The sequence below is a fragment of the Primulina huaijiensis genome, chromosome 16 (assembly GCF_012295235.1).
Source record: "Primulina huaijiensis isolate GDHJ02 chromosome 16, ASM1229523v2, whole genome shotgun sequence".
NCBI lineage: Eukaryota > Viridiplantae > Streptophyta > Magnoliopsida > Lamiales > Gesneriaceae > Primulina > Primulina huaijiensis.
In genome coordinates this window covers 16012669-16038268 of record NC_133321.1, presented here as the reverse complement: position 1 = coordinate 16038268, position 25600 = coordinate 16012669, and the positions used below count along the sequence as shown (strand labels likewise).

Here is a 25600-nt window from a genome sequence, read left to right as displayed (position 1 = left end):
AAGTCGATGTTTCTCCTATCGTAATTCAATAATATATCACTATATTTAAATTGCTCATTATACATTACTGCTGAGGGAAACTGTTATTTTATGAAAATAATGTTTACACTTCAAAAAATTTCAACAATATTCCATCTTTTATTTTTAATAAATTAATTACCAAGATCACTCCTACATTTCTTATGTAAAGTTTAGTTGATTTTGAAAACCTATAGTAACTTTTTTTAACACTAGATTTTGTTTGGCTACATTATTTATATGAATCCTTTATAATATATATGCTTTTAATAATAGTTTTTTAATTTATTTTAGATTATATAAAAATAAAAATAAAAACAATTATCAATCTTTACTCTTTTAACATTCGGGGTCAATCATATATTTACCTTCTTTTTTTTTTACTGCTAAGTGACCCTTCACCCCCTTAGAATTAACTTTGTCATATTAACCAAAAAAATCAATTATATTTTAATATTACATATATTTCACTTACGGTTTGTGAAAAATAACAAATAAATTCAGTAACTTCTAATACGTACGATGGCCATCAAAGTTATATTTATTTTACATTTAACAACTAAAAATATAAGATAAATACAAACTTAAGGGTCATGTCAAATGAGATGAAGAAAAACATGATGTAATTTTTGAAATTATTGAATTTATTTGTTATTTTCACAAACCTCTAAGAGATTTAGATGTGATATTCAAGTATAATTGAATTTCTTTGTAAACATGTAAAATCTTAAGAGAAATAGATGTAATTATCTAAGATGGGAGAAAAAGTTTAAAAATAATATGTTTTATTTAAAAGGCGCTTATTCAAATCACACACGATTATTTAGATGTACACACATATTATACACTCGAATTCAAAACAGTAATGATAAATCTCGTTATAAATTCTGTTACTAAACACATAATTCTAGAAAATATAATTTCTTATGTATATATGTTTTCCTCTGTTTATTGGTAATAATGGCAAACATTAGGGTATCCACTTTAATAATCTAAAAAGTTATATATTAGTCAATGATATCTGAGTTAGTAGAGTGGATGAACATTTGACTAATGATTATGAATTTGATTTTTCATATCAATATCTTTCATGCGAGCCTATCACACAAGATTAATCCAACGTAGTTTGCAGATTATTGTGTTAGTTCGATGTTTACTTAACTTTTTCTAAAGGGTAGCGATTGCGTTTATAGACTATATATCTCGAGCAAGATGATCTTTATTTGATACCAAATAGATGATTTTAAAATTATTTTAATATATATAAAATATAATATTTCAAAAATATTAACACTTCAGTTATCTATTATTTATTAAATAATTAATTTATGAAATAATAGTATGACAAAATCTGTCATTTCGAAAAATTTACTTTGTATGCACAAAATGATTTTATGATAAGTTAATGGTCAATTTACTTTAAAAGATATTCAATATAAAATTTTTATATTATGCATAATATGTAAGTATCATTGTATGGTTTTTATCTACTCTGTGTGTGTAGATTGTTGGTGTACAGCGTGGGATATTCTTGTCTTTTTAGGAAATTAGGTAAAGTGATCTAAATTTCATTCAAATATTTCGTAAGCTTGATGGGATAATTTAAGAAATGACACCAAAAGATCATTTAAAACCTTCTAGAAATCCTTTTTTCCCCCAAAAAACACAAAATTTAAAATATATATTTCTATATTAAATATATATATATATATATATATTATTATTATTACAGAAAAACTTTTATGAGATTCTCTTACGAGTCAATTTTGTGAGATAGATATCCTATTTAAGTTAACCATGAAAAAAATTAATTTTTTATGTCAAAATTATTATTTATTATTGTAAATATGACAATGATTAATTTATCTAATTAATTATTGATTATGTTTCTGAGTATTACAATTAATTTATTTATGACATACAAGATAACTATGAGGGTCAAAAGCCCTGATCTGATGAGTTCTTTTTATAGATGTTCTTTTTCCTTTTCTTGGACACTTTTTATTATTTTGCTACGAAGGGATATCGCTGTTCTTGGTACAGTAGCCGATTATAACGAGTAATCACTGTCTTACTCAGTGTCTAAAAAACGGTAGGCCCGAGGCGGGCGGTTACCTACCGCCTAGTCGCCTAGGCGATTTTTTTTAAAAGCTTAAATTCATTAAGTGGTTCATGAGTNTCTAAAAAACGGTAGGCCGGAGGCGAGCGGTTACCTACCGCCTAGTCGCCCAGGCGATTTTTTTTAAAAGCTTAAATTCATTAAGTGGTTCATGAGTATTATGTTTGTATATGCAATATGTATTATTATAAAATTTAAAATTGTAATAATAAACATATATTAATAAATTTTTATATATGAATCATCCACGTCAGTTTACTACTTTACTACTTTACTACAACCGTTGTACAATGAAAATTAAATTTGTTCAACATTTTTTTCAACATAATATATTGATATTAAACTTAAACATCTAACTCTTTTAGTTCATCTCCATATTTTTTCAACTTGTATTATAGTTCTATTTTTATTTCAGATTACAAACATATCTTATAGAGACATTTTATCAAACACCATCAAGATATAAAATCGCAGGCACAAAATCGAGAATCCCAGGAAGAAAACACTCGAACACATTAGTTAAAACTTAAAAAAGATTCAAAAACTGACGTGAAAATGTTGGGAAATAAATGTAAGGATTCGATCGAACCATCGTCCAGCTTCTGGCGTTTGCTTGAGAAATAAGAACAAGGGTTTTTATGAAAGCTCAAGGAACGGGCTGAGTTGCAGACAAATCACAAATGTCAAATATGTTTCCAACATTATTCTTTAAAGTATAATTATTATTTATTAATGTTATTATTTTGGTTTTTTTTAAATGTAGAAATCCGGCTAGACGATGATATGCATATATACTATAATTAAGAATATCATAATTTGTTTTTTTTAAGTGTGAACCACCTAGGCGGATTTTTAATTGTAAAATCACCTAGGCGACTTTCGCGCCAGGCGGCCGATTAATATGATGGCACCTAGAAGTTTCGACTAGCCTAAAATCGGGGCAGTTTTGGACCGCCCAGCGCCTAGGCGCCGCCTAGACACGGTCCTAGGCGGGGATTTTAAGAACACTGGTCTTACTAATGAAAGATTCAATATGAAAGTTCGCATTTTTAATATAGTTATAGTTATCTATTCATTTGCTTTTCAATAAATACATTAATTCCTCCACACAGTGAAAATGGCTCATTTCCAACCAGATGATGACCAAATCTGCAAGATCAAACCCATGTCGTCGCGACCCTCAAAAGGTCGTGGAGGTTGTCCCGGCATTCAAGGCACCCAAGTCCGAGCACTATTAGACAGACAATGCACCAACCAGTAATGTGTCTCAAGTCGCAAACCCGAAATTTCCAATCATCCAATGAGAGCGAGAGCGATCAAGTAAGGTGTGAGAAATATGAATTTCATAACCAAAGTTGAAATCATCAACCAGACCGTTGCTGGATCGGATTCATGAAGGTGCTGCTGACATTTGCTCTGATTCAGCACTATCTCTACATTTCTGCAAGGCTGCTCTTATCTCCTTCAGCATTTCATTAACCTTTATACCTTTCCTGCATCAAATGACACAAAGAAACGTTTATTCCAGACTTGTTCAAAACCCAAATATAATCTCCAAGTGCCACCGTTTTATAGCACAATAATCGGAAATAAAGAAGATCACCATATCTGATGTATCAAGAATTCAATTGAACATGTACGGAAAGCTGTGCAGACACTAAAAACAATAAAGAACTTACAGAACACTGACACCAACGACTGAAAGAGGTCGGGGGTATTCATCAATTTCCTTCAACTTTCCTTCATCGGTTGAACTGGGAGAAGCAGCAGTTTCAAAAGAAGAGCCGCTCTGCAAATCTATCTCATCACGTCCTATTCTCTTTATTTCTTCTTTTAAATAGGGAAACCTTTCCATTGCCTATGGAGCGGATAAGCCGATTAACTAGGATAGGTAACATGCAAAGGGAAAAGCCTTTTTTCGTTGAGAAAAGAACATCTCTAAATGCAAAGAAAACTCAAATACCTCAGGTTTGTCAATTTTATTCAGAACCACAATGTGAGGTCGTTCGAGGTAATCAGGATTGTACATACGCAGTTCCTGAAAAATCGAGGTACTCATAACTTCATAGGATCGCATATGATATGATCCTAGTCATAAATAATATCCACATACATTCATATAGAAAGAAAATGTATCAGCACTCACTATTTAAATTTGTAAAAAGCATTAGGATTTAGTGAAGTACCAAGAATCCGTTGTTCACAGATTTGTAGAGATTGGTGTCTTACCTCTTTCACTGTCCTGTAATCACGTACAGGATCCTCAGCGGCTGCATCGACAACATGGACCAACATACTAGTCCTCCGCAAATGCCTCAAAAAGTTGCGACCAAGACCCTGAAAATTAATGAGTTATGAATAAAATTACAGTTAATCAATGAACTAAAAATCACAAAACCAAGATACTAAAGAACAGGAAACTTTACATGCAAAGTACGAAAAGTAAACACTGAGATTGTAAAAGAAATACAACTAGAATGAATACCTTTCCCAAATGCGCACCTTCAATGAGGCCAGGCAAATCTGCCAAAGTCGCCTGAGATGAAAACTGCCCTGCCCCCAAGCTGGGATCACCGTTAAGGCTTCCTAGATTTGGCATCAACGTTGTAAATGGATAATCAGCTATATCAGGTTTCGCAGATGTGATAGCTGCCAGTAGGGTCGACTTTCCAGCATTTGGGAGTCCCTTAAAATCACAAGGCATCAAATTAGAAATTAAGAAAACAATATTCATCAAAGTTCAGCATAAAATTTACAAAATAGTAAAAAATTTGAAAAGAATGAGAAATTGAGGAATATTTGGGACATAAACACAAGTTATACTTACAACAAGGCCAACATCAGCAACTATTCTCAGTATTAAATGCATAGTGACCTCTTCTCCTGGCTGACCAAGAACTAGAACCTGAATCAATTTGAGTAAGTGTCAAGACAAGAAAACTAAGGGTATCATAAAATTGCAGTCACACTCTCCTATTCTTTTTAGAAGCAATAACACTAAGGACGATTAAATAAACCAAAAGCCTACGGTACAGTCAGAAAAACAACAAAACATAAGAAATAGATTTTGGATTCAACATCTTAACAGATGATACAAAAAACTATGAAAATCCTCACCTTATCACTGTTGTCTCTTATTATATTGGTGGTTAAAGTCATCAATTTTTTCTTCCTGTGCTCAGGTGCTTCCAGCAAACTGATCTGCCATAACCAAAATGATGGGCAAAATTCAGGAAAACATGGGATTTTCAGATCAACTCTGACATCTGAAAGTATGCTGTTACAAGCTTCAACATGCAAATTACAGAGAATACTTTCAAGATTTAAATTTTTACCCAATATTCACGAGGTTTACAAGTTGAAAATCAGCAAAAAGGTTGAGAACACGGATCCTTACCCCTCCTTGTCCACCCCTCACGACAACTACTTCGTCACCTGGATGGATTAAATCAGCTAGAAGCGTTCCTCTTTTGTTCTTCGCAACTGTACCTGATATAATTCACAAAAAACATAGGTAGTGATTTCATATTTGGATTACATTTTTTCCTACAAAAAGGGCATTCTGGAATGGACATTTATGGACTCAACAAACCTAGAGGTACTGGAATACGTAATGTCGGGGCATCAAGTCCGTTATGCAACTGAGAGGACAAGACACCCATCGAATCAACATTCCCGCCACGTTTTGCATTGTACTGACTCTTTTTGTGAAACTCCAACAGTGTATCTGTGTTCTCATCCGCATAAATCAAGACATCGCCTCCATGCCCACCCACCGGAAGGATAAGTGACCCATCAAAATCTCGCTTATAAGAATCCCTTTTCTTTGTTTTGTCCTTTCTGAATGTTCTTTGAGACTTAGAAGTTTCCTTCTGGTTAGGAAGATTAAGAATGGCACCATGTCCTCCATCTCCAGCACGAACAGAAATAATCACCTCGTCAAAATATTTATGACGTTCCTTCAACAGAGTTTCCTGACTTGGTGATGAAGGACTCTTTGTCTTAGTAAGCACATTTTTCAGCACTGCGCATTGGTATTTCTTCTGCACTGTTGATTTCCTGTGAAAATGGTACACAAAAACAATGGCTTTGGACTACATGAGAAGACACAAAACCAAAATTCCCTTCTGAAACTGAAAATAGACGTGTTGCCGTGAATTATAAAGCCAAACACGAAACCAATATAAAAATTGTCACCGCATATAACAGAGTTATTGAAACACAAATTACTAAAGCATTCCAAAATATACGAAAATAATATGATTTCAATTATTGAGACAGCTGGGCATCCCAATTCCCTGAACAAGCTGTAAATTCTTTTTGCTACGACTATGAAACCAGAAGTGAAAGAAAATAAAACATCAATACGCAGATCAACACAAGGATAAGAATTCATTACAAACAGTCTAGAGAAAACATCTTTCAAGTCCTCGGAAATCAACAGAAACAAAGAAAAGAGAAAAAAAACAGTCGAAAAATCGTCTCTTCTTCCCTTTATTGACAAAAATCTTGATTACGAGGAACCAGTATCGTAAAAAGAGAAAGCGGCGCAAAATTGAAAACTGAAAACAAACCCCAGAAGCATTGGTCTTGGATTCTTGATAGAGAGTATATATTACATACCCACTAACAAGAAAAGGTTGCAAGGAAACAGCAGAAACCGAAACCCACAAACTTTTATCAGTCAAGTTGAGAAGTGAATACTGCTGCGGCGTCCATGTAAGCATTTTATCTTCAGCTACGTGTGTGGGTGTCACTTCATGTATAAACTAACAATTTGCCAGCAGAGTTCTCGGTAGCTCTCTTCAATGGCTGAAATATCCTCCAACGCCCCAAATTTTTCAATATTTTCTGTTTATGGCCCTTCAATGCCTTTGGCTGACGATAAACTATGAAAACATTTAATATTATTTCCATTTCGAAAAATTGATTAATATTTAGCTTAATTTGAGGATACAAATGATTTTAGATTTTTTTTTTCATCTAAAAATTATTCTATCTTTTAATAAAATGATTAAAATTTTGATGCTTATCTTGCCTATCATGTTTTTGGTTATGTGACTATTTTTTATTTTAGTAATCATTTCAAACTTTATAATCTATGTGATATGTGACTATTTTTTATTTTAGTAATCATTTCAAACTTTATAATCTTCACATAGAGTAGATCTCTTATAAGACGTTCTCATGAATTTTTATCTGTAAGACGAGTCTACTCTACCGATATTCACAATAAAAAATAATACTCTTAGCATAAAAAGTAATATTTTCATGGATGACCCAAATAAGAGATCCGTCTCACAAAATACGACCCATGAGACCGTCTCACACAAGTTTTTGCCCTTCCCATTATACCTATATCAGTTTACCCTTTTTCTTATATTTTTCGTAAAATAAGTACCTAACCTTTTTTTATAATAACATGCAAATTATATTTCTGAGAGTATCTATAAAATTAATAGTACCCTTCTCTACACAAAAATAATATTATATATTTTCACTTTATTTATTTTTATAAAATTTTAGGCATTTGAAAATTTAGGTCCTATTATCCGAGAAAAACTAGTGGAAGTCGTAGCTAATAATCTGTATGTATCTAATAATCCAAATCCAAATCCAATTGAAGGCATTTTCCCATCGTATTTTATCTACACATAAGAACATACTATATTGCCTCATTTACTTGAAACACAGAAGACATTGTTCGTTTGTATGACCACAACATTCAGATTGTACTGTGAATGAAGAATTCAACAAATACGAAAGGTTCCGCAGCCCGAGTCGTAACGTGCCAGAGTCACCTCAAGCCAATGCACCAAATATTTATCTTTTATCACTGTGCTGTGAAGGCTTCACAAATCACAATAGCTAGCTCTTGAGAAAGTCCTTCAAAGAGAAGGGTTGATTCCCATCCTACAAAATTTAATAAAAAAAAACAAACAAACGAACGAACGTAATTTCAGAGTGCGAGACTTATAAGGAATAAAAGACTACCCGTGTGTAAATTTGTCTCATCAGCAAGCACATGTATAAAGGGGGGATCGTCAGAGTTTAGAAATGATATATGACAAGTGCTACGGTTCAAAGAAATTTTATCCTCGGTGCTCGATGTAAGCTTGGTAAGAACTATACTACGACACAGATCCATATAAGAGTAACGAACTATTTGAACCAGGGAGCAAAGTGCAATAGATGAGAGTACAGGGATTACTCAGCGTGTCTGAAGGTATCAAGTACATGGATACTCAGCAACAGAGTAACAGCAAACTTCAAACCTTGCCAGATTCTTGATCCAAGCACTGTTTGACAACTGCTGTCTGCTGGACTAGCCTTTCCATTGCTGAATAGCTGGGTAACTTAGTATGTTCTGAAATCACAATGTGTAGGCACACATTTAAGAAGTAATTCATAAATCACCAAAAAGAAAAAATTCCAGGCTACAACTTTAGGAATAATAATGTACCAAGAATCGTCCTGTTTAAACCATCAGCAACATGCTGTCTGTAGTCCATGCTGAGAAGATGGAACATCGGGGACTTCTCTGGTTCTTCATAAGCAAGCAGAGCCATAAAGTCCTAAATACAAAACAATTACTCCATCCTCTAACAAAGATTAAATCATTATAAATTTCAGAGGCAGAACAACATACTTCAAGCTTTTCGACGTATTTCTGTTCTTTCCCAAAAGGAGTCAACTTGGATTGGGCAAATCCCAGAGCTTCGGCACTGCCAGTAAAATTTAAACCTTGAAATGCATTAAAGTATAGATGACACCATTAAAAAGAAATTGGATATTATTAAGATATTAGCAAATTTTTTATCCAATTTTATTGTGATTTAGCCAACGTTCCAAATTATGAGAGAATAACAGGAGATTATCCCCTTGGCCACTTGCCTCATTTATTTAGACCTTATCAACAGATTTCATAAATCATATGTTATGATGCTTTATGTACTATCTGTTGAATAATTAAAAGTCATCTTCTATTGACTCATCATACTCACCAATTTCTAGAGCACACAAGTTCAACAAAATGAAGGCTCAAAAGGTCAAAGTGCAAATCCTTGTTTTCCTCCAACAAACCAGGAGCAAATTCTTCGGTCAATTCTATGGCTTTCGATGCACTTCCATCCAATGCAAAGTGGAAGATTCCTGTAAACGGACTGGATTAGTACAATAGATACTTGTGCAACCTTCTTTTCACGTTTAGTTTCTTCATGGAGCTGAAACTACAAAAATGTTCTCGTCAAGTTTCTTACAAAGATAATACATATGTACATTTAAGGATAGAGGAGATCAGTGTACGTTTTAAGTAGTCTTACCTTTTACCTCTTCTAGAATTGATTCTGTATATAATAAGAAATCAATTTTCCTTCTCTCAATGAATTACCAAAAAACTCCAGGATCTCTTTTTCTTTCAAAATTAATATCAAAGCATTCTTATAGACTTCAAATTAAATGTTCACACAAAGTTAACGACACCCTCACATTTTTTCTCTCCATTTTTTAAACTTATCCTTGTTATCATTTTTACCTTATTCATGAAATGATATTACAACACCATAATACATATCATATCATCACGGAACCCCAACCATTCTCGGTCAAAACTTTTCATCTTCTTCTCTAGTAGCATTAACTTGTGTACAAATTTTTGAAACCTTAAACAAGACTACTTCATCATGGAGGTACAGGATATATAGTCATAGATATTGGTATCGGAAATGGATAGGAAATTGATCGAACTACCACAGGACCACACCAGCTACGACATCTGGCACATCTACCTTCTTTGAGCAAACATTTAACTGACAAAATTCTAATAAATAAAAATACTCCCAGTTTATTAAAGAGTAAAGACTAATTTTCAGGTTAGAATATATCGCAGCGTAGTATTTTTATCTTCATAATTTGTTATTGTCCCAACATCCTTCCCCTTATGCAGGAGCATTTAATACACGTCCAAAAGTCCTGCATACTCAATATACCGCCTAAAAGAATTGTAAATTCACAACCTCATTTTAAAATGGGAAGCCCTTGCCATATAAATTTTTTCAACATGAATTTTGTGGCTTAGGCGCAACGTTGTAACGATGATTATTCCAGTGAATAAATTACATAAATACACAGGTTTGTTTGTCAACCACCATCTATAAATAACTATTTTATTTGCTAACCTATGTTTCAAATACCTTATCCTCAACTAATTTCTCCTCCAAGATATTCACTCGTAGAAAGTTAGAAACATACTTATGTACCTCCTCTACTAAGAAATTGATTCACTAATACGTCAAATACGCTAAAATATAGGCTCATTTACTATTTGTCACCTAAAGACTATGCTTCTACCAATTCAATCACACCAACAAAGGATAAACATATTGGAAAAGTGATAGCCGCTAGAACTATTACTAAATTTCCATAAAACCGATTTGTTTGGGAGGGTAGTGGGGGAAATTCCTTACTTTTCCTTTTCTCCATATCCTCAAGATGACCAGTAGGCTGCTTCATCCCAGTACAAGCAATGAAAGAATCCACCGTATCTTTGAAGCAATTGTGCACAAGATATGATAGAACGACCTTATGGATGTCTTTTTCATTCAAAACCTGTAAGAAAATAAAAGGCAATCGTGCAATAAAATATTTTACATTTAAAAGCCAACACACGAGAAGTAAAGTAAATCCCTGGTCAATTCATATTATGAATCTCGTCGATTCACATATCTCACAAAAAAATGAAGAAATCTGATCCAGAAGCACTTCTATGCACAAAAAAACATAAACTAGCGAAATAAGGACAATCAATATCTGGTCAGGCCACCATAAGAGTGGTTCGCAAAAGTTCAGTTTGTTATTTAAAAAGGTGATTGGCAAAACACAGTTCCCTGTTTGACTGACACCTTCAAGATCAAGAAAATGGACATTAACTGTCTCTAACTATAGACAATCCTCTGGAAAAAGAATACTCTAATACAAATCTGAAGAGCGAGAAGCATAATATTATATGTTAAAAACAATAACTTTTGTCGCAACTCAGAGCTAGAGCTAAAAAAAATGGATGTTTGATAGTTGGCATCGAACTTCTGAATTAAAAAATTAAAAAAAACTGCATAAATCAGTTAACAAAACGAAATAAACTCAAGTCGTCTGCAAAAGAATTGAGGTTCATTCACCATGAAAGGTAAGCCAAATTAGTCGCCTTCGCCCTAAAACTAAAGCCCATAACCATTTAACTTTAAAAGAATGGCAAAAGGAAATTACTATAAACTTCATTCAAATTGGATACAGCACTTCCACAATGTTTTTAAAAAGAAAGAACAAGAAAACGTATCAAACTGAAATGACAATCATGAACTCATAAAAAAGTTCAAATAGGGACAAAAACTCAAACCTCTGATGAAATTGCCGATGATAGAAAATAATAATAAACTCATAGAAAGAAAAATAACATTGACCCACATCACAAACTGCGTAATACAGGCCAAGACAATCTAGAGTGCCTTACAATGTTCTCGTATTGCCGCGGATCAGCATCCATTTGCAAGCCTCACAAGGACAATATCTTTCCCTTTATATTCGTGGGAGACAGCAAAAAAGTGAGAAAGTAGAGACCGATAAGTTACTGAGAGAGTTGAAAATTCTTGACAAATCCTTCCAGAATATGCAGATTCTGTGTGTATCGAAAGTTCGTATACGTATGCTAAAACTTCATCACATATATACGCTGCGGTGCTTCTGTTTCTGGGTAGGAAATGGAGGGATCGTTGCCACAACTCACAAGACGATAAAATCGTAAAACTGCTCTCTTGGGAGGAAGCTTGTCTGCAGTTTCATTCGCTATGAATTTTTCCAATTGCCAGCACCAGATGGTCTAAAAGCGTACAGCACTTCTCGAAACATCTGAGGCTCGAGTGAAACACGATTTTCGAATTTTTTTTGTGATGCTTGTTGGAAGATTATTGTTATTATATATTATTATATGAACCCAGTATAATTAAAAGCAAAAACTTGTGTGAAACGATCTCACGGATCGTATTTTGTGAGACATATTTCTGATTTGGGTCATCTATGAAAAAATATTACTTTTTACGCTAAGAGTATTACTTTTTATTGTGAATATCGGTAGGGTTGACCCGTCTCACAGATAAAGATTCGTGAGACCGTCTCACAAAGACCTACTCATAATTAAATTGGTTCTATAAAACATATACAAATTTTTTTTCCCAAAAAAATTATTCCCTACACTATTTTTTATACAAAATAATGTTAAAAAAAAAAATCAAACACGATATTATATGATGAAAACGTACTTCCATAAAAGTTACTTTAAAAAATTTTATGAACATAAAAATATATATACCCATCACATGTCAAACAAAACTAGTTTTACGAAAAAAAAAAAAAAAAAGTTAAATCATAATGCTAACATGGTATTTTGGAAATGATATAATTTATTTCTATTTTTTTATTTTGAATTCTAGATCTTATGACATGTGAAAATCTAATCCTTTATCTATATATATTTTTATCACGTCATGTCATTTTCTAAAATTATGATATAATATAATAATAAAATTATTTTTTAAAGTGGCGGAAAGTTAAATATAATATAAAAACCATGTAAAAGAAATACTATCAAGTTCATGAAGTGAAATTATCAATCAATAATCAATTATTCAATAGCACTATCTTGAAAATACACAGGTCCAACTTTTTCTGTTGTGCATACAACTTATTATTCACAAACGGATGATTTTGCAGGAAAAACCAGGTTCATGAATTCAACTTTTTTCCAACTCATTTGAAAACATTCAATAATTTGAAGAGACTAAAAAGTAAAAGTATTTAAAATTCATTAACGCTTTTTTTTTTATCGTAAAATTCAAGTAAATTTATTTATTAAAAAAAATTCAAGTAAATTTAAACATTCATTGTTTATCAAATTATTTGATTTCGATAATTTTTCGAGAGTGTCATTTGAAATTTATTTTCGAATCTCTTCCTGAATCAAATTCTTTTCGCCAAATCAATTCATCATTAGAAAAATTTTACATGTTAGTACCACGGCGTGTACGTGACCTCGTGCATGTAATGTTATTTCTTGTATGTAATACCAAATTAGTCTTAAAAGGAGACCAAAACCAAGGTGACAGTGCCACCTTTGAATGATGCCAACATGAAGAGCAATTAGTAATCTTGGAAAGTAGAAGATTGCAAAGAAAAATAAAACACAAGGCAACCAACAGCACGAGGGCTGATGTTGTTAATGCCGTAGGAGGTGGGAACAGGTGGCTTTAGGGAACCTCAAGGAAAGTGATGAGCAGGGGGTTTGAAAGATGGTTCAGCAAAACTTACACTGAATCGCTCTCCATCCAAAATTCAACATCTAAGTCTTGGAGCTACATGAAGTTACTAGATTTAGAAGAGTGCCACACCATATTTCATGCGAGTAGACGAACAACACACACACAGACATACATATAGTTACTTTTAGATTTATTCTGAATACGATATATTATCCATTTAACTCACTTAACAACATGGAGATACTGGAATAACATACACAATACTACAACGAAAATATTACACCTGATTCAACTTCCAACACGATAATTGGTATGGTGAAGGGAAACACGTGTAGAACACGATAATTTCAACCAAATCCTCATAAAATGAAATACTGAGAATAAGATGTCTATTCATTTTCTAAAACAACCTCCTCATCCTTAATGAGATGTGCTCATTCACCATTCGAGTCACACCATAAACACTACCTTCAACATTTTATAAAGTCACAAACACTCCATCCTGTAATTGATACCCAAATTCAAAACTAACAATCCATTTCCAACTTCCATGAGTTGCAACTGTGCAACTATTAGGTGGGCACAACAATCAAAATACGATCACATATTCAAACACATGTTATGTCTGATTTCACATCCTATTTTTTACCAATGAGGAAACATATTCTAAACAAAGCAACACGATCCAAAATCTTAACACTCCGATCGTAACATAAGGATGTAATAACTTTCCTAGCTTACCCAGCCACTTGAAGTCAAATTTGTAGACATTCAATATGCAACCTCCTATAGTTTCTTATTAACCTAAATCATATTCGCTATGTAAACCCTCCAAACCCATAAAAAGCATAAAAATTTGCCACAGGATTACCACCTCCATCAACTAGGCATCAAAATTTACATAATCCCACAAAAACCATAAAATTTGTGTATTAGAATATCTATATGAATTCACATATAACATTAATAAAATATAGTAGCACCCATCTTATTATGTGGATGGAAAAACATCCTTAACAGCAGATGCAGCAGACAAGTAATTCAATGTGTTCCTCAGCGTCTCCTTCTCCCTTTTCAACCTCATCGCAGTATCCTCAAATTCCAGCAGCGCCTGCTGCTCCCTGGGTGCGCCTTCGAAAGTACTTCCGACAAAGAACGAGAATGGAGTCGGAAAAAGATTCCTCCTCAAATCTTGAACCTCCTTTTCCGGCTTCCCATTCAGCCTATTCGACAACCTAATCACATCTTTCATATACAGCTCTACTTCACTAGCCAATGCATCTAAATCCTCCACCTCACCGGAGGGGCGGTCTTCGAGCCATGTCACTTCTGCCACTAAGTAGGGCTTGGTGCGGACTAATTTGGTGACCCGGAAACGTTCCTGCCCCTTGCATATCAAGAAGAACCGGTCGTCAACTAAGCGCTCATGTTTTATCACTTCTCCGACACAGCCCACGTCGGCAGTGCCCGAGGCAGCGTCGGTGTAGATGACGCCGAATCGGAGGTCGGTTTGGAGGAGCGTGTGCATCATCATGCGGTAACGAAACTCGAAGATTTGGAGAGGAAGGATAGCGCCCGGAAACAGAACAAGGGGAAGAGGGAAGAGCGGCAACTCAACTACATCATCAGATTTCGGAGGGTTGGTATGATGTTTCTCCGAGAACGACGAGGCCGAGCAGCACAGAGATTCGGGTTTCCGCCGGCCGTAACGACGGCGCCGGGGCAGAGCGGGAAAACTATAACTGCTGTCCAGGTGATAAACTGGGTTTAAGCACGGTATGCGAGAAATAGCATAGGAAGAGGAAGAAGTAGGGGAATGCAAGAGCTGCGGCAGAGCCATTGTAGAAATCTTACTCAAGATCTCAGAAAGGGGAAATGGGCATCGAAAATACAGGCCAATAATTGAAAGGGAAATGGCGGATTGTCATGTAGAAGGAAATGGTGAAGAAGATTTAGTGACTATAAAATGTTTGGGATTTTGCCAGTAAGATGTGGATAACGGGAGATGCTGGTGGGGCAGCCAATCGGGATGTGGTGTTCAAGCTTTACACGTACAAACCATGTCTTACTATTTTCTCCACGTTCATTATTTGACCTCAAAATATTACTGATTATATTACCTCAATTTTTTTTATTACTGATTATCAATTTTATAAAAAAAATTATATGTGTTCTTTGAGGTTAAATTCAGCAGAATGGAATTGAGTTCGATTAAATACGATAAATTTCATATGATTTTATTTTAGAAAGGAAAAATCAAATTCAGTCGTTCATCTATTCTACCAACTCAGACACTATTGAGATGTGTTTGTTTCATTTGATCACATTTTATATCAACAATGTAAGTGTATTTTTTTTCAAAAGCATGTATATTTAGTTAAACTTGTATGAATTGGACATGTGATCTTGAGTTGAACGAGACAAATGTAAATTTTGTTATCAAAATTTTCAAAGTAATCCGGTCAAAATTCTCAAGTTGAACCTAATACTCATATATCAATTGGTCTTGATAATCATTAATTACTAGCCGTTCAATTTGGTGCAAGACCTTGAATGATGTTGCTTAAGAAAAAGATACGCACATTTTCATAAAGAAAGGTTCACGATCTTGGAATCAAATTTTTTTCGTTTTCTATCCACTCCCTCCAAAGTGGAGAACCAAAAATTTGCTGATTTTTCAAGAATCAAAATGAACTGTCAAAATTCATTTCAGAACCTTACTCTGCCACTCTTCACTCTATGTCTTCATATAAATTCCTTCTAGTGCCGAAATTTCATTTAACGTATTGGATGCTAGTATTAATTGTTGATTGATTAATCACGAGTGAATGAAGAACATGCAAGTTTTGGATAAACATGGAAAACACATCATATCGATCGGGCCATGGGGTCTGGGGAGGAGGGCTAGACGGTTTTCATTGGGACGATGGCCTATACTCAACAGTAAGGCAATTACAGATAATTCATGGTGTCAATATAGACTCAATAAGAATTGAGTATGATAAAAATGGAACCTTAGTCTGGTCAGAAAACCATGGAGGCAGTGGAGGAACTAAAACTGATAAGGTGAATCCATAGTTTTTTATAACTCTACATTTTTATTGATTTCATTAATATGTTACAACTATTTGAGCTCTTTTTGCCAGTAGCTGCTCATCGGTGATTTTTATATTCGCAAAATGGTTTTTAGATGATCAATCACACGAGTTGAAATTTTCTTTCGTTTTACCAGATCATGCTTGATTGGCCAGATGAGTTCCTAACTTCAATGCATGGACATTATGGTAATGTGCAAGAATGGGGGCCGGTCTGTGTTCGATCTCTTACGTTTGGAAGCAATAAAAGATCATTTGGACCTTACGGTATTGAAGAAGGGACGCTTTTTTCGATCCCAAGCACATGTTACAAGATTATCGGATTCCATGGAAACTGTGGCTGGCACTTGGAGTTCACTTGGAGCTTATTCAAGCACCAACTGCTCCATTACTTAAAGAAGTCGAAGAATAAGGTAGTATGATTTTGCAAACGTTACTGAACTTTCGCTTATTTTATGTTCAATTTTTAGAATGTGAAACTTGAATGATCAATATCAGCATATTGCCAAGATTGATGTATACTCTTCCCAGAATGTGAAACGAATGGTAAAGTCAGGAACATGGGGTGGAAATGGTGGAAGCCTGTTCGACGATGGAGCATATGATGGCGTTAGATCATCTTAACCCGAAACGTGGGGATTGTTTCTATTCAAGTTTGTTACGAACAAAAGGGGCAGTATGTCTGGGGTAGCAAGAATGGTGGCACAGGAGCATTCAAGTCTGAAAAGGTGATTATATTATGTGAATGAAATATTACTGATTTACTAACCAGTATATGAATATTTTCTGAAAGTATTTCAATATGTTTTTGCAGATATTCTTCGTCAGCCATCCCTTGATCGAAAACTAGAACTTAATTATTATGCAACCGAATCGAATTATCGGTTGCTGTCCCTCATGAATTATTTTATTCTAACGTCGCATATTGCTACGCCGTCCAGCGAACTGTGAAAAATCCAGCTCCATATGGACCAGGTCCGTGGGGCGGGGATGGAAGGCATCTGTTTGGTCGTTTAAGCACGGTTGCAGCAGCAACGGACAAGCTATAATTCAGGTATATATCAGACACCCTAATCAAGAATCATTGATCAAGTACATTTGACGCTCAAGTTTGAATACTTTTCTATATTCTCGCCAACATTTTCAGGTGAAATTCGAGTACCCTTACGAAGTGCTAACTTGCATAAGTGGATATTACTGTCCCATTAGAAAAGATAAAAAAATAATACAAGTGATCCAATCCTTGAGTTTTTATACTAGTAGTGAAGAATATATATGGTCCGTTCAGGGAAGAAACCGGTAGGTATTTTTCATCGTGGATTACTGAAGGTATGGTGGTTGGGTTTCATGGTAGAAGCGGCATGTATTTGGATGCAATTGGGATTCATATGCAACACTGGCTGGGACATCAGAGACCAATTAAACCACTACTAGGTTGAATATTTTCTCTCTACAATGAGTTTCTTATGCTAAATAATGGAGTTTGACATCAATTTTCTGGTTTCAATAATCATTTAATTGCTTTTTTGCTTAATGGGTATCATTATTTCCCACCGAGTTTGATTCTCCTGGTTGAAAAAAAATGAATCTCGGCTGGATTGGAGATTGGCATATGAGATTTGAGCCAATAAACAGATATGTCCATTGAAGCTCATCAGACCATTCAGATTGTACAGATACTTTAATCAGTGAGTGGGTCTTGGTGGGATCAATTGATCAACAAAACTACAAACCAAGAGGGTGACAATTGAAGAGTCAATTGAACAGAAATGGAAAAGCATTAATACTGTAATTAAACTAACCGATTCGATCCAAGAATCTATCGTGTATCAATCAATCTAATCACCAACCAAAAAAAAAAAAAAAACATTTAATAAGCCCATCCTATATCACAAAGTTGTAATATGTGATAATGTGAATGGCATTTGCTCCTTTTTAACTTCCAGGGTTGTTTGTACTAGGGTTGGAATAGGACTGTAAACGAACTAAACCGACTAGAAAAATATTTGATTTGTTTTAGAATTTATCGAAATCGAGTTGAACTTATTATTAAACTTTGTTAGAGCCGAACTTAAACTTAAATTATATTGTTTTGTTATATATTTTATTATACTAGAAAAGTACATGTGTGTTGCACGTGAACAACTAAATTACAAAAATATATGTACAAAATTTTGATAATATTTAAATGAACTAAAACATGGCTAGTAGGATTTATCAATTGAAACCAACCAAACCACAAAAAATAAAAAATAATGACTATACACGATATATTAATCGGAAAAGTTATCTTATCCACATGACACACTTTCCAATATGCATCTTGGTTATTTGACAACTCAACTACTCTTTGTCGTAGTTTGTTATAATATGCATATAATCATTTTGCTATACTCAGCAAGTATCTGATATGTTTTAACATCTATTATGTTATTTACAATCCTCATATGTGATATTTGTGATATCATTTTTACATATTTAGTATCAATATTATCAACATGTAGCTATAAGGTTAATAAATTTTTAACAATTATTTCTCAATCACTGTGAGAAAAAATACTTGAAAATCTCTTCAAATGAATATATCTTAAAATCGTGTCCTCGTTTAATTTAACACAATTCAGGAAATTCATCGCATTCGTCATTTTTTAGAAACTTTGGAACAATGAATGTGTGCATCATATCATGGGGATGATATAGTTTCAATCTCATTTGTTGTATCTAGAACATAATATTATATTATTCATTGAAACAAAACAAATTTTCTTCTATCGAATTTACATTTTGTTCTATAATATTTTATATCTTGTGGAACGATATGCAAAATTAATCATTGTATTTTAAAAATCTTGAGAAGAGACACGAATAACGTAATTAAGATGTGCAAATGAGATATTATTCAAATATATGTAAAAGTATTTGTCTTATTCAATATATCATCTAATAATACAACTATTTAGATTTCATGACCATTTTTGTTAGTCAAAATTAATTTTATAAATAATATTGTAGAGTTTTATTTGAATTTCAATATTTGGCTAAGTGAATTTATTTGGCAAGGAGTTTTATATGCTACTTTCATATATTTCTTTTTCTAAATGAAGAATTTTTTTTTTTGAAAAACGATTTTATTTATTGAGAAATATTGATATTTTATATGTCATCCATATGTCGCAAACCATGAAGTAATAACATAATCACTAAATAACACTTAGGCTACGTTTGGTACAACGGATTAGGTGGGTTTATGGTTTTTTAACCCACCTAATCACATGTTTGGTAGGATTTTTATTTAACCAAGTCAATCCCTCCTATAAATGATTAAGTTATATTAACTAGGATAAAATAATCACTCATCACCCTTTAAGAGTATTTATACAGCTCTTAATACATCTTATTTTTCAATTTTACAATTCTCCTATATCCAAACTCACCACCACTTCCCGCCACCGACCGCCCACCTCCGGCCAGCCAACCGCCGCCAACTGCCAGCCTAACTCCGCCGCCGCCGCCGCCGCCTAAGTGGATGGGAAATTTTGTGAATTCATCAAATGATTCTTAATTATCATATTCTTAACAATCATACCAAACATAATATTATTTTATCATTATATATTATATTTCTACTTCAATAATTCTTTTTATCATTTATCTCTTAATTATTTCATAATTTTATCCTCCAACCAAACGTAGTCTTAACGATTTACACATATTTCGAAAATTGACTAAATAGCTTAAATGTTTGCATTGAAATCACTTACATACAAACATTTTCTCTCAATCATGTATCTCTATTGAAACATAAGTACTCTTAAAATATATCTATTCTAAATGGGAAAAATATGTTTTATATGAATTTAATATTTCTTAATAATTTAATTTTATTAAATCTTGCTCATCTCCATTTGCCTTCCCATTATTACTTTAATGTTCGTAATATTTACAATTTTTTAATGTATAACATTATGATAGTGATTTTCTATGAATTTGATGTCAATGTATAAATTAAAGTAATTAATTTTAAATTTAAAGGTAAAATTAAAATTAAAATAATGAAGAACTTGATTGAGTTGAGTACTCTATAATAATCCTATTAAACTAACATAGAAAATAATTTCAAGAACCTCATTAACATGACAAATTATAAAACAAACAAAATGATAAAATAGTAAATTTACAAATAAAAGTGTCATTGTTTCATAGATATTCCATTTATTTTATAAAAAACATACAAAAGAAAAATGATGAAATAATAACCTCACAAATGGATGTCATCTATTAAATAGATTAATAGATAATATATTATTTAGTCGTAGTTATTTAGCATCATATATAGAAAATTGATTAAATAGCTTAAATGTTTGTATTGAAATCACTTATATACAAACATTTTCTCTTAATCATGTATCTCTCTGTTGATACATAAGTATTCTAAAAATATCTCTATTTTAAATGGGGAAAAGATGTTTTATATGACTTTAATATTTATTAATAATTTAATTTTATTAAATCCTAGTCATCTCCGTTCGTTTTCCATTACTACCTTAATATTCGTAATATGTACAATTTTTTTAATGTATAACCTTATGATAGTGATTTTCTATGAATTTTATGTCAATGTATAAATTAAAGTAATTAAATATAAATTTAAAATTAAAATTAAAATAATAAATAGTTAGCAATTAAATATAAATTTAAAATTAAAATTAAAATAATAAATAGTTAGCAATTCTTTTAAATGTATAACATTAAGGTAGAGATTTTCCATGAATTTGACGGAAATGTATAAAATTAAGTACTTAAATTAAATTATAAAATAAAATCAAAATAATAATTATTTTGATTGAGTTAAGTACACTATTGATGATCATATTAAATTAACAAAAAAATGATTTAATGAACCTCATGAATATGACAAATTGTAAAATAAATAAAAGAATAAAATAGTAAAGTCACATAAGAAAATCATATATTTATAATAGTAATATATAGATATGAAAAATAAATAGATCATTTCCGGTTGTAAATATTGAGTCCTTCCGGGCTGAATGACTATTGCCCGTTGTACAAAAGTATAAATCTAATGCAGTTCCATTCTTTTCAATTGCACTGGCAACAAGTACACATGATAGTAAGATAATTAATAATTGTTCCTTAACAATTCTCCTTCTAATCATTATGGAAATGAACAACTCATGAAACAAGGATGTCAACTATAAAACTGAGTATCATGGTGTGTTAAAAGCTATGATTTATGATAGCGGGTGCAGTTCAAATATAAACGAAACCATAATCTAAAATAATGCATTTCGATTACGGTACCAAACCAAAATCACTCCAGGAGCAGGAGGGTAAACAGTGTCAATTTATACTCCAAGAAAGAAGTTAAAATCTAGTTTGTTTCGAGCACTAATTTCTACTGTTGATCAATTGTGGACGCAGTGTCCTTTCAACATCTTCAAGAGATGACACCAACAGCTACGAAGAAAAGGAATAGATATTCCAACATGTTTAAAGATTCATAACCAGTCGATGCTAAAACTGGGAGTGTGCAAAAGACAGTCTACTTTTTCGCCCTTTCAGATGGCAGTAACAAAATTTTGTCATTGTGGCTATTTTCCTGCTGCGTGAACAGTGTAAAAAGAGAGAAGTTATTGCTGAAAGTGCTTTTTGAGTGTCCCAAAGAAATGTTACAGAGAGGCATTAAAGATGAAGCTTGATGTGTTTCGGAGTCAGGGAAGAAAAGGGGACCATTTCTTTTTAACCATGTCAATTTCACCATTTTCACAGAGGTCTGCTCATTAAAGCGTTTATAGGTCACAGCTCGCTGATATTAATATAGGGTAGGTACCCTAGCTTCAGAACAAAAGAGAGGGTAGAATAGGAGGGAATCTTTCCTTTCCTTCTTGAATGAACTGTTATCAAGTTAAGCAGCATGTTTGTTGTCTTCTTTACATTAATTTACCAACCTCTCTATCAAACCCTTTTTCATTTTCTCCTCCAAGAAACAAGAAATGCTTGAATCCCAGTTAATCTTATTGTTTCTAAAGATTCAATTTTTGAAACTAACCAAACTGAATGTTTTTGTAGAAGGGTGAAAATGGTTTCCGAAGATTCACCTTCAGACTCAAATTCTAGTATTCTGCACCAATTCATCATCTCAAACTCCATATCTGATCAAAATCAGTTTGCAAACCAGCATTTTGATGCTTATGGAACAGATTCCGTTTCCAATATCCCATATGCTCAGTCTCTACCTTTAAGCATTCAATGCCTTGGTGAAAGAATTTCGAGATCTGTGGACCTTCATACCTCTCGATTATCGGATGAATCTGATGTTAGCCATAGAACACGGCTAATGGATCTTCTTGGAACATCAAATGAAGGAGCCCACCAAGCTCAGAGGCTCTCACTTTCTTTAGGCTCCGTTTCTTGCCCACAAATCGATTCCGGTTACCTAAACACAGCAATTGATCGAATGATAACCGATAATTACTCTTTTGTGAGAAATGGTTTTAGTCCATCGTCAGGTTCTCAAAATCAATCTTGCTCGATATCACATGGGACTGAATCATTTTCCGCAGTGGTCGGAATCTCTAAGTACTTGAAACCAGCTCAGTCTCTTCTTGAAGAAATGGTTGGAGTTGGAGGCAAGGACATTGATGCTAGTAACCAGAAATATGTGGAGAAATTATCCCACGGCAGCCTGAAAGGATCATTCGGGCTATCTTCCGAGATTAAAGCGGAGTTTTTCAGCAATGAATTGCGGTCTGAGAAGCATGGAACTTTTGTTAGTCTTCTAAAGCTTCTTGCTTTACTGGATGAGGTTAATTCAATCTTTCCTGTCTTATGATTCCTCTATTTCGATAACGTTTTGAATTTTGTCCCAATTCTTATTATTTTGCATTGATGAAATCTAGGTGGAGAGAAGATATAAAGAATACTATCATCACATGGAGGAATTGGTGTCATCATTTGAAGTGATTGCTGGTTTAGGAGCTGGAAAATCTTACACTGCTCTTGCACTACAAGCCATGTCCAATCACTTCCGCAGTTTAAGAAAAGCGATATTGTCTCAAATTCGAGTTTCAAAGCGAAAGATCGAAAAGGACATGCCTAGGATCAGTGCCAGATTATCCCAACTAAGCCTGTTTGACCAGGAACCTAGGCACCACCAGACTCCAGTTCAACAGATTATACAAAATTCGCGTCAAGCTTGGAGGCCGATTCGAGGATTGCCAGAAAACTCTGTTATGATTCTTCGTGCTTGGCTTTTCGAACACTTTCTACACCCGTACGTATGCACTGCGGATTAATGCAAATTCCCATATCTAAAAATATTCAAATCCAAAGCCAATGCACTAATCTATTTCTAAGAGATTTTCGTGATTTCCAGGTATCCTAATGAATCTGAAAAGCTTATGTTAGCATCACAGACAAGCCTGTCCAAGAACCAAGTAAAATCTCTTCCACGTTACACGCAAATTACGCCTAGAAATTGTATCAACTAGATTATTTTTATCATTCACGGTATGGGATTTTCTTGAAACGATTGTTTTAGATTTCGAATTGGTTCATAAATGCCCGAGTCCGACTGTGGAAGCCGATGATCGAAGAAATGTACAATGAGGAATTTGCTGAGTCTTCCACTGAATCTGATCAAGTGTTGACGAGCTGTTGCACAACAAGAGAGGGAGCAGGAGATTCCGCAGAGGAACTAAGCTGAAAATGGGATTTAAACCACAGAAAATGACCTAAAAAATTCTGGCCTTTTTTTTGGCATTTTGTTTTTTGCATAGAACTCAAACGATCTAGTTCCTTTTGCTATTGCTGTTAGACAACTATATATGAAGGCTGCTGTCCTGTCGTTATTGGTGTTCTCATTTGAAATGGATTAATATGTAATATCTATTGTATGAGTAGATCTCATGTGAGACGGTCTCACGGATCTATAAACATGCTCATATTTACGGTAAAAATTAATACTTTTGGCATAAAAAATAATATTTTTTTAGATATGACCCAAATAGAATATACGTCTCACAAAATTGACCCGTGAGACAGTCTCACATGAGTTTTTGTGCTCCAGTATTCATCAAATGAGAAATAAAGCGTGTGTGTTTAATTTATTAGTTTTTTGTATTGTGGACAATCGGTAGCAAAGAAGCACTAATATTAATTAAAATTGAGACCATAGATTTTTAGACTAACTAACTTTTAATTGATTTTGTAATGTCTTATTTAAATTTATGATGATGCTATAATTATATAAATTTATTGATAATTTTTTTATTTTCTTAAAATAGTTTTCTACAATTTTTAGATGAATATATAACTCTTTTAAAAAAAAGTTGGAAAAATATTGATTTAAAAATAACAAAAAATATCATATTTAGATTATATAATTTTTCTAACTGTATAAGCATCCACAAATATGTATTATATATATTTTTTACTAATAATAAGTATTATGAATGAATACTATCAAATATAATATAAATGTAATTTCTAACAAAATATGTATATAACTCTTTTAAAAAAAAGTTGGAAAAAACATTGATTTAAAAATAACAAAATATATCATATTTAGATTATATAATTTTTCAATTGTATAAGCATCCACAAATATGTATTATATATTTTTTTATGAACAATAAGTATTATGAATGAATACTATCAAATATAATATAAATGTAATTTCTAACAAAATATGGGCATCAGATGGGCAAAATCTGATAACTGACATCCCGATTTAGGTACTGTTAAATTAAATTTAGTATGCACTCGTATTTTATAGTAGGAACTTGTTTCTTTTTGTATTAAATCATATGAATTTTTCATACTAATGATCTTCAATTGAAACTCCATGAGTACTTCGTTTATGATGATCATTCCAATATCAAACATATTTTCAAACAATATATGGATATCAAATAGGCTAAATCAGGTATCTGACATATCAATTTGGGTACTTTGTATGTTATATTAAGCACTTATTCGTGTTTATGGCTAGTGGGGAAAACACACACACACACACACACACACACACACACACACACATA

The 25600-nt window shown here is 33.1% G+C and overlaps 4 protein-coding genes and 1 pseudogene across 7 annotated transcripts; 2 read left to right on the top strand and 3 right to left on the bottom strand.

The window, feature by feature from the left end:
• Nucleotides 1-3152: 3152 nt before the first annotated feature.
• Nucleotides 3153-7015, bottom strand: LOC140961870 (probable GTP-binding protein OBGC2). The gene is made up of 10 exons (XM_073420627.1): nucleotides 6761-7015; nucleotides 5730-6196; nucleotides 5535-5626; nucleotides 5255-5338; nucleotides 4965-5042; nucleotides 4623-4823; nucleotides 4367-4474; nucleotides 4101-4175; nucleotides 3817-3995; nucleotides 3153-3630 (listed from the first exon to the last, which is right to left on the bottom strand). The coding sequence occupies exons 1-10, from the start codon at nucleotides 6862-6864 to the stop codon at nucleotides 3528-3530; spliced, it is 1491 nt and encodes a 496-aa protein (XP_073276728.1). The 5' UTR covers nucleotides 6865-7015; the 3' UTR covers nucleotides 3153-3527.
• A 722-nt stretch (nucleotides 7016-7737) lies between these two features.
• LOC140962078 (uncharacterized) lies at nucleotides 7738-12097 on the bottom strand. 4 transcript variants are annotated; one of them, XR_012172452.1, is made up of 7 exons: nucleotides 11643-12096; nucleotides 10603-10744; nucleotides 9142-9289; nucleotides 8787-8862; nucleotides 8601-8712; nucleotides 8340-8504; nucleotides 7738-8050 (listed from the first exon to the last, which is right to left on the bottom strand). XR_012172452.1 is itself a non-coding variant. In XM_073420932.1 (7 exons), the coding sequence occupies exons 1-6, from the start codon at nucleotides 11673-11675 to the stop codon at nucleotides 8407-8409; spliced, it is 609 nt and encodes a 202-aa protein (XP_073277033.1). In that variant the 5' UTR covers nucleotides 11676-12097; the 3' UTR covers nucleotides 7738-8050; nucleotides 8375-8406. The 4 variants fall into 4 exon arrangements, 2 of the variants coding, with proteins under 2 accessions (XP_073277033.1, XP_073277032.1); XR_012172451.1 differs by having other exon boundaries at nucleotides 8349-8504; nucleotides 11643-12095; XM_073420932.1 differs by having other exon boundaries at nucleotides 8375-8504; nucleotides 11643-12097.
• Nucleotides 12098-14350: 2253 nt separating this feature from the next.
• Nucleotides 14351-15417, bottom strand: LOC140962058 (uncharacterized). The gene has a single exon (XM_073420906.1). It carries the CDS (start codon nucleotides 15281-15283, stop codon nucleotides 14435-14437), a length of 849 nt encoding a protein of 282 aa, XP_073277007.1. The 5' UTR covers nucleotides 15284-15417; the 3' UTR covers nucleotides 14351-14434.
• Nucleotides 15418-16253: 836 nt separating this feature from the next.
• Nucleotides 16254-18484, top strand: LOC140961072 (jacalin-related lectin 3-like; annotated as a pseudogene).
• Nucleotides 18485-22021: 3537 nt separating this feature from the next.
• Nucleotides 22022-24470, top strand: LOC140961790 (BEL1-like homeodomain protein 11). The gene is made up of 5 exons (XM_073420489.1): nucleotides 22022-22475; nucleotides 22632-23364; nucleotides 23459-23832; nucleotides 23935-23995; nucleotides 24100-24470. Coding segments are annotated over exons 1-5 (1335 nt in total). The 5' UTR covers nucleotides 22022-22473; the 3' UTR covers nucleotides 24265-24470.
• The last annotated feature ends 1130 nt before the right edge of the window (nucleotides 24471-25600 follow it).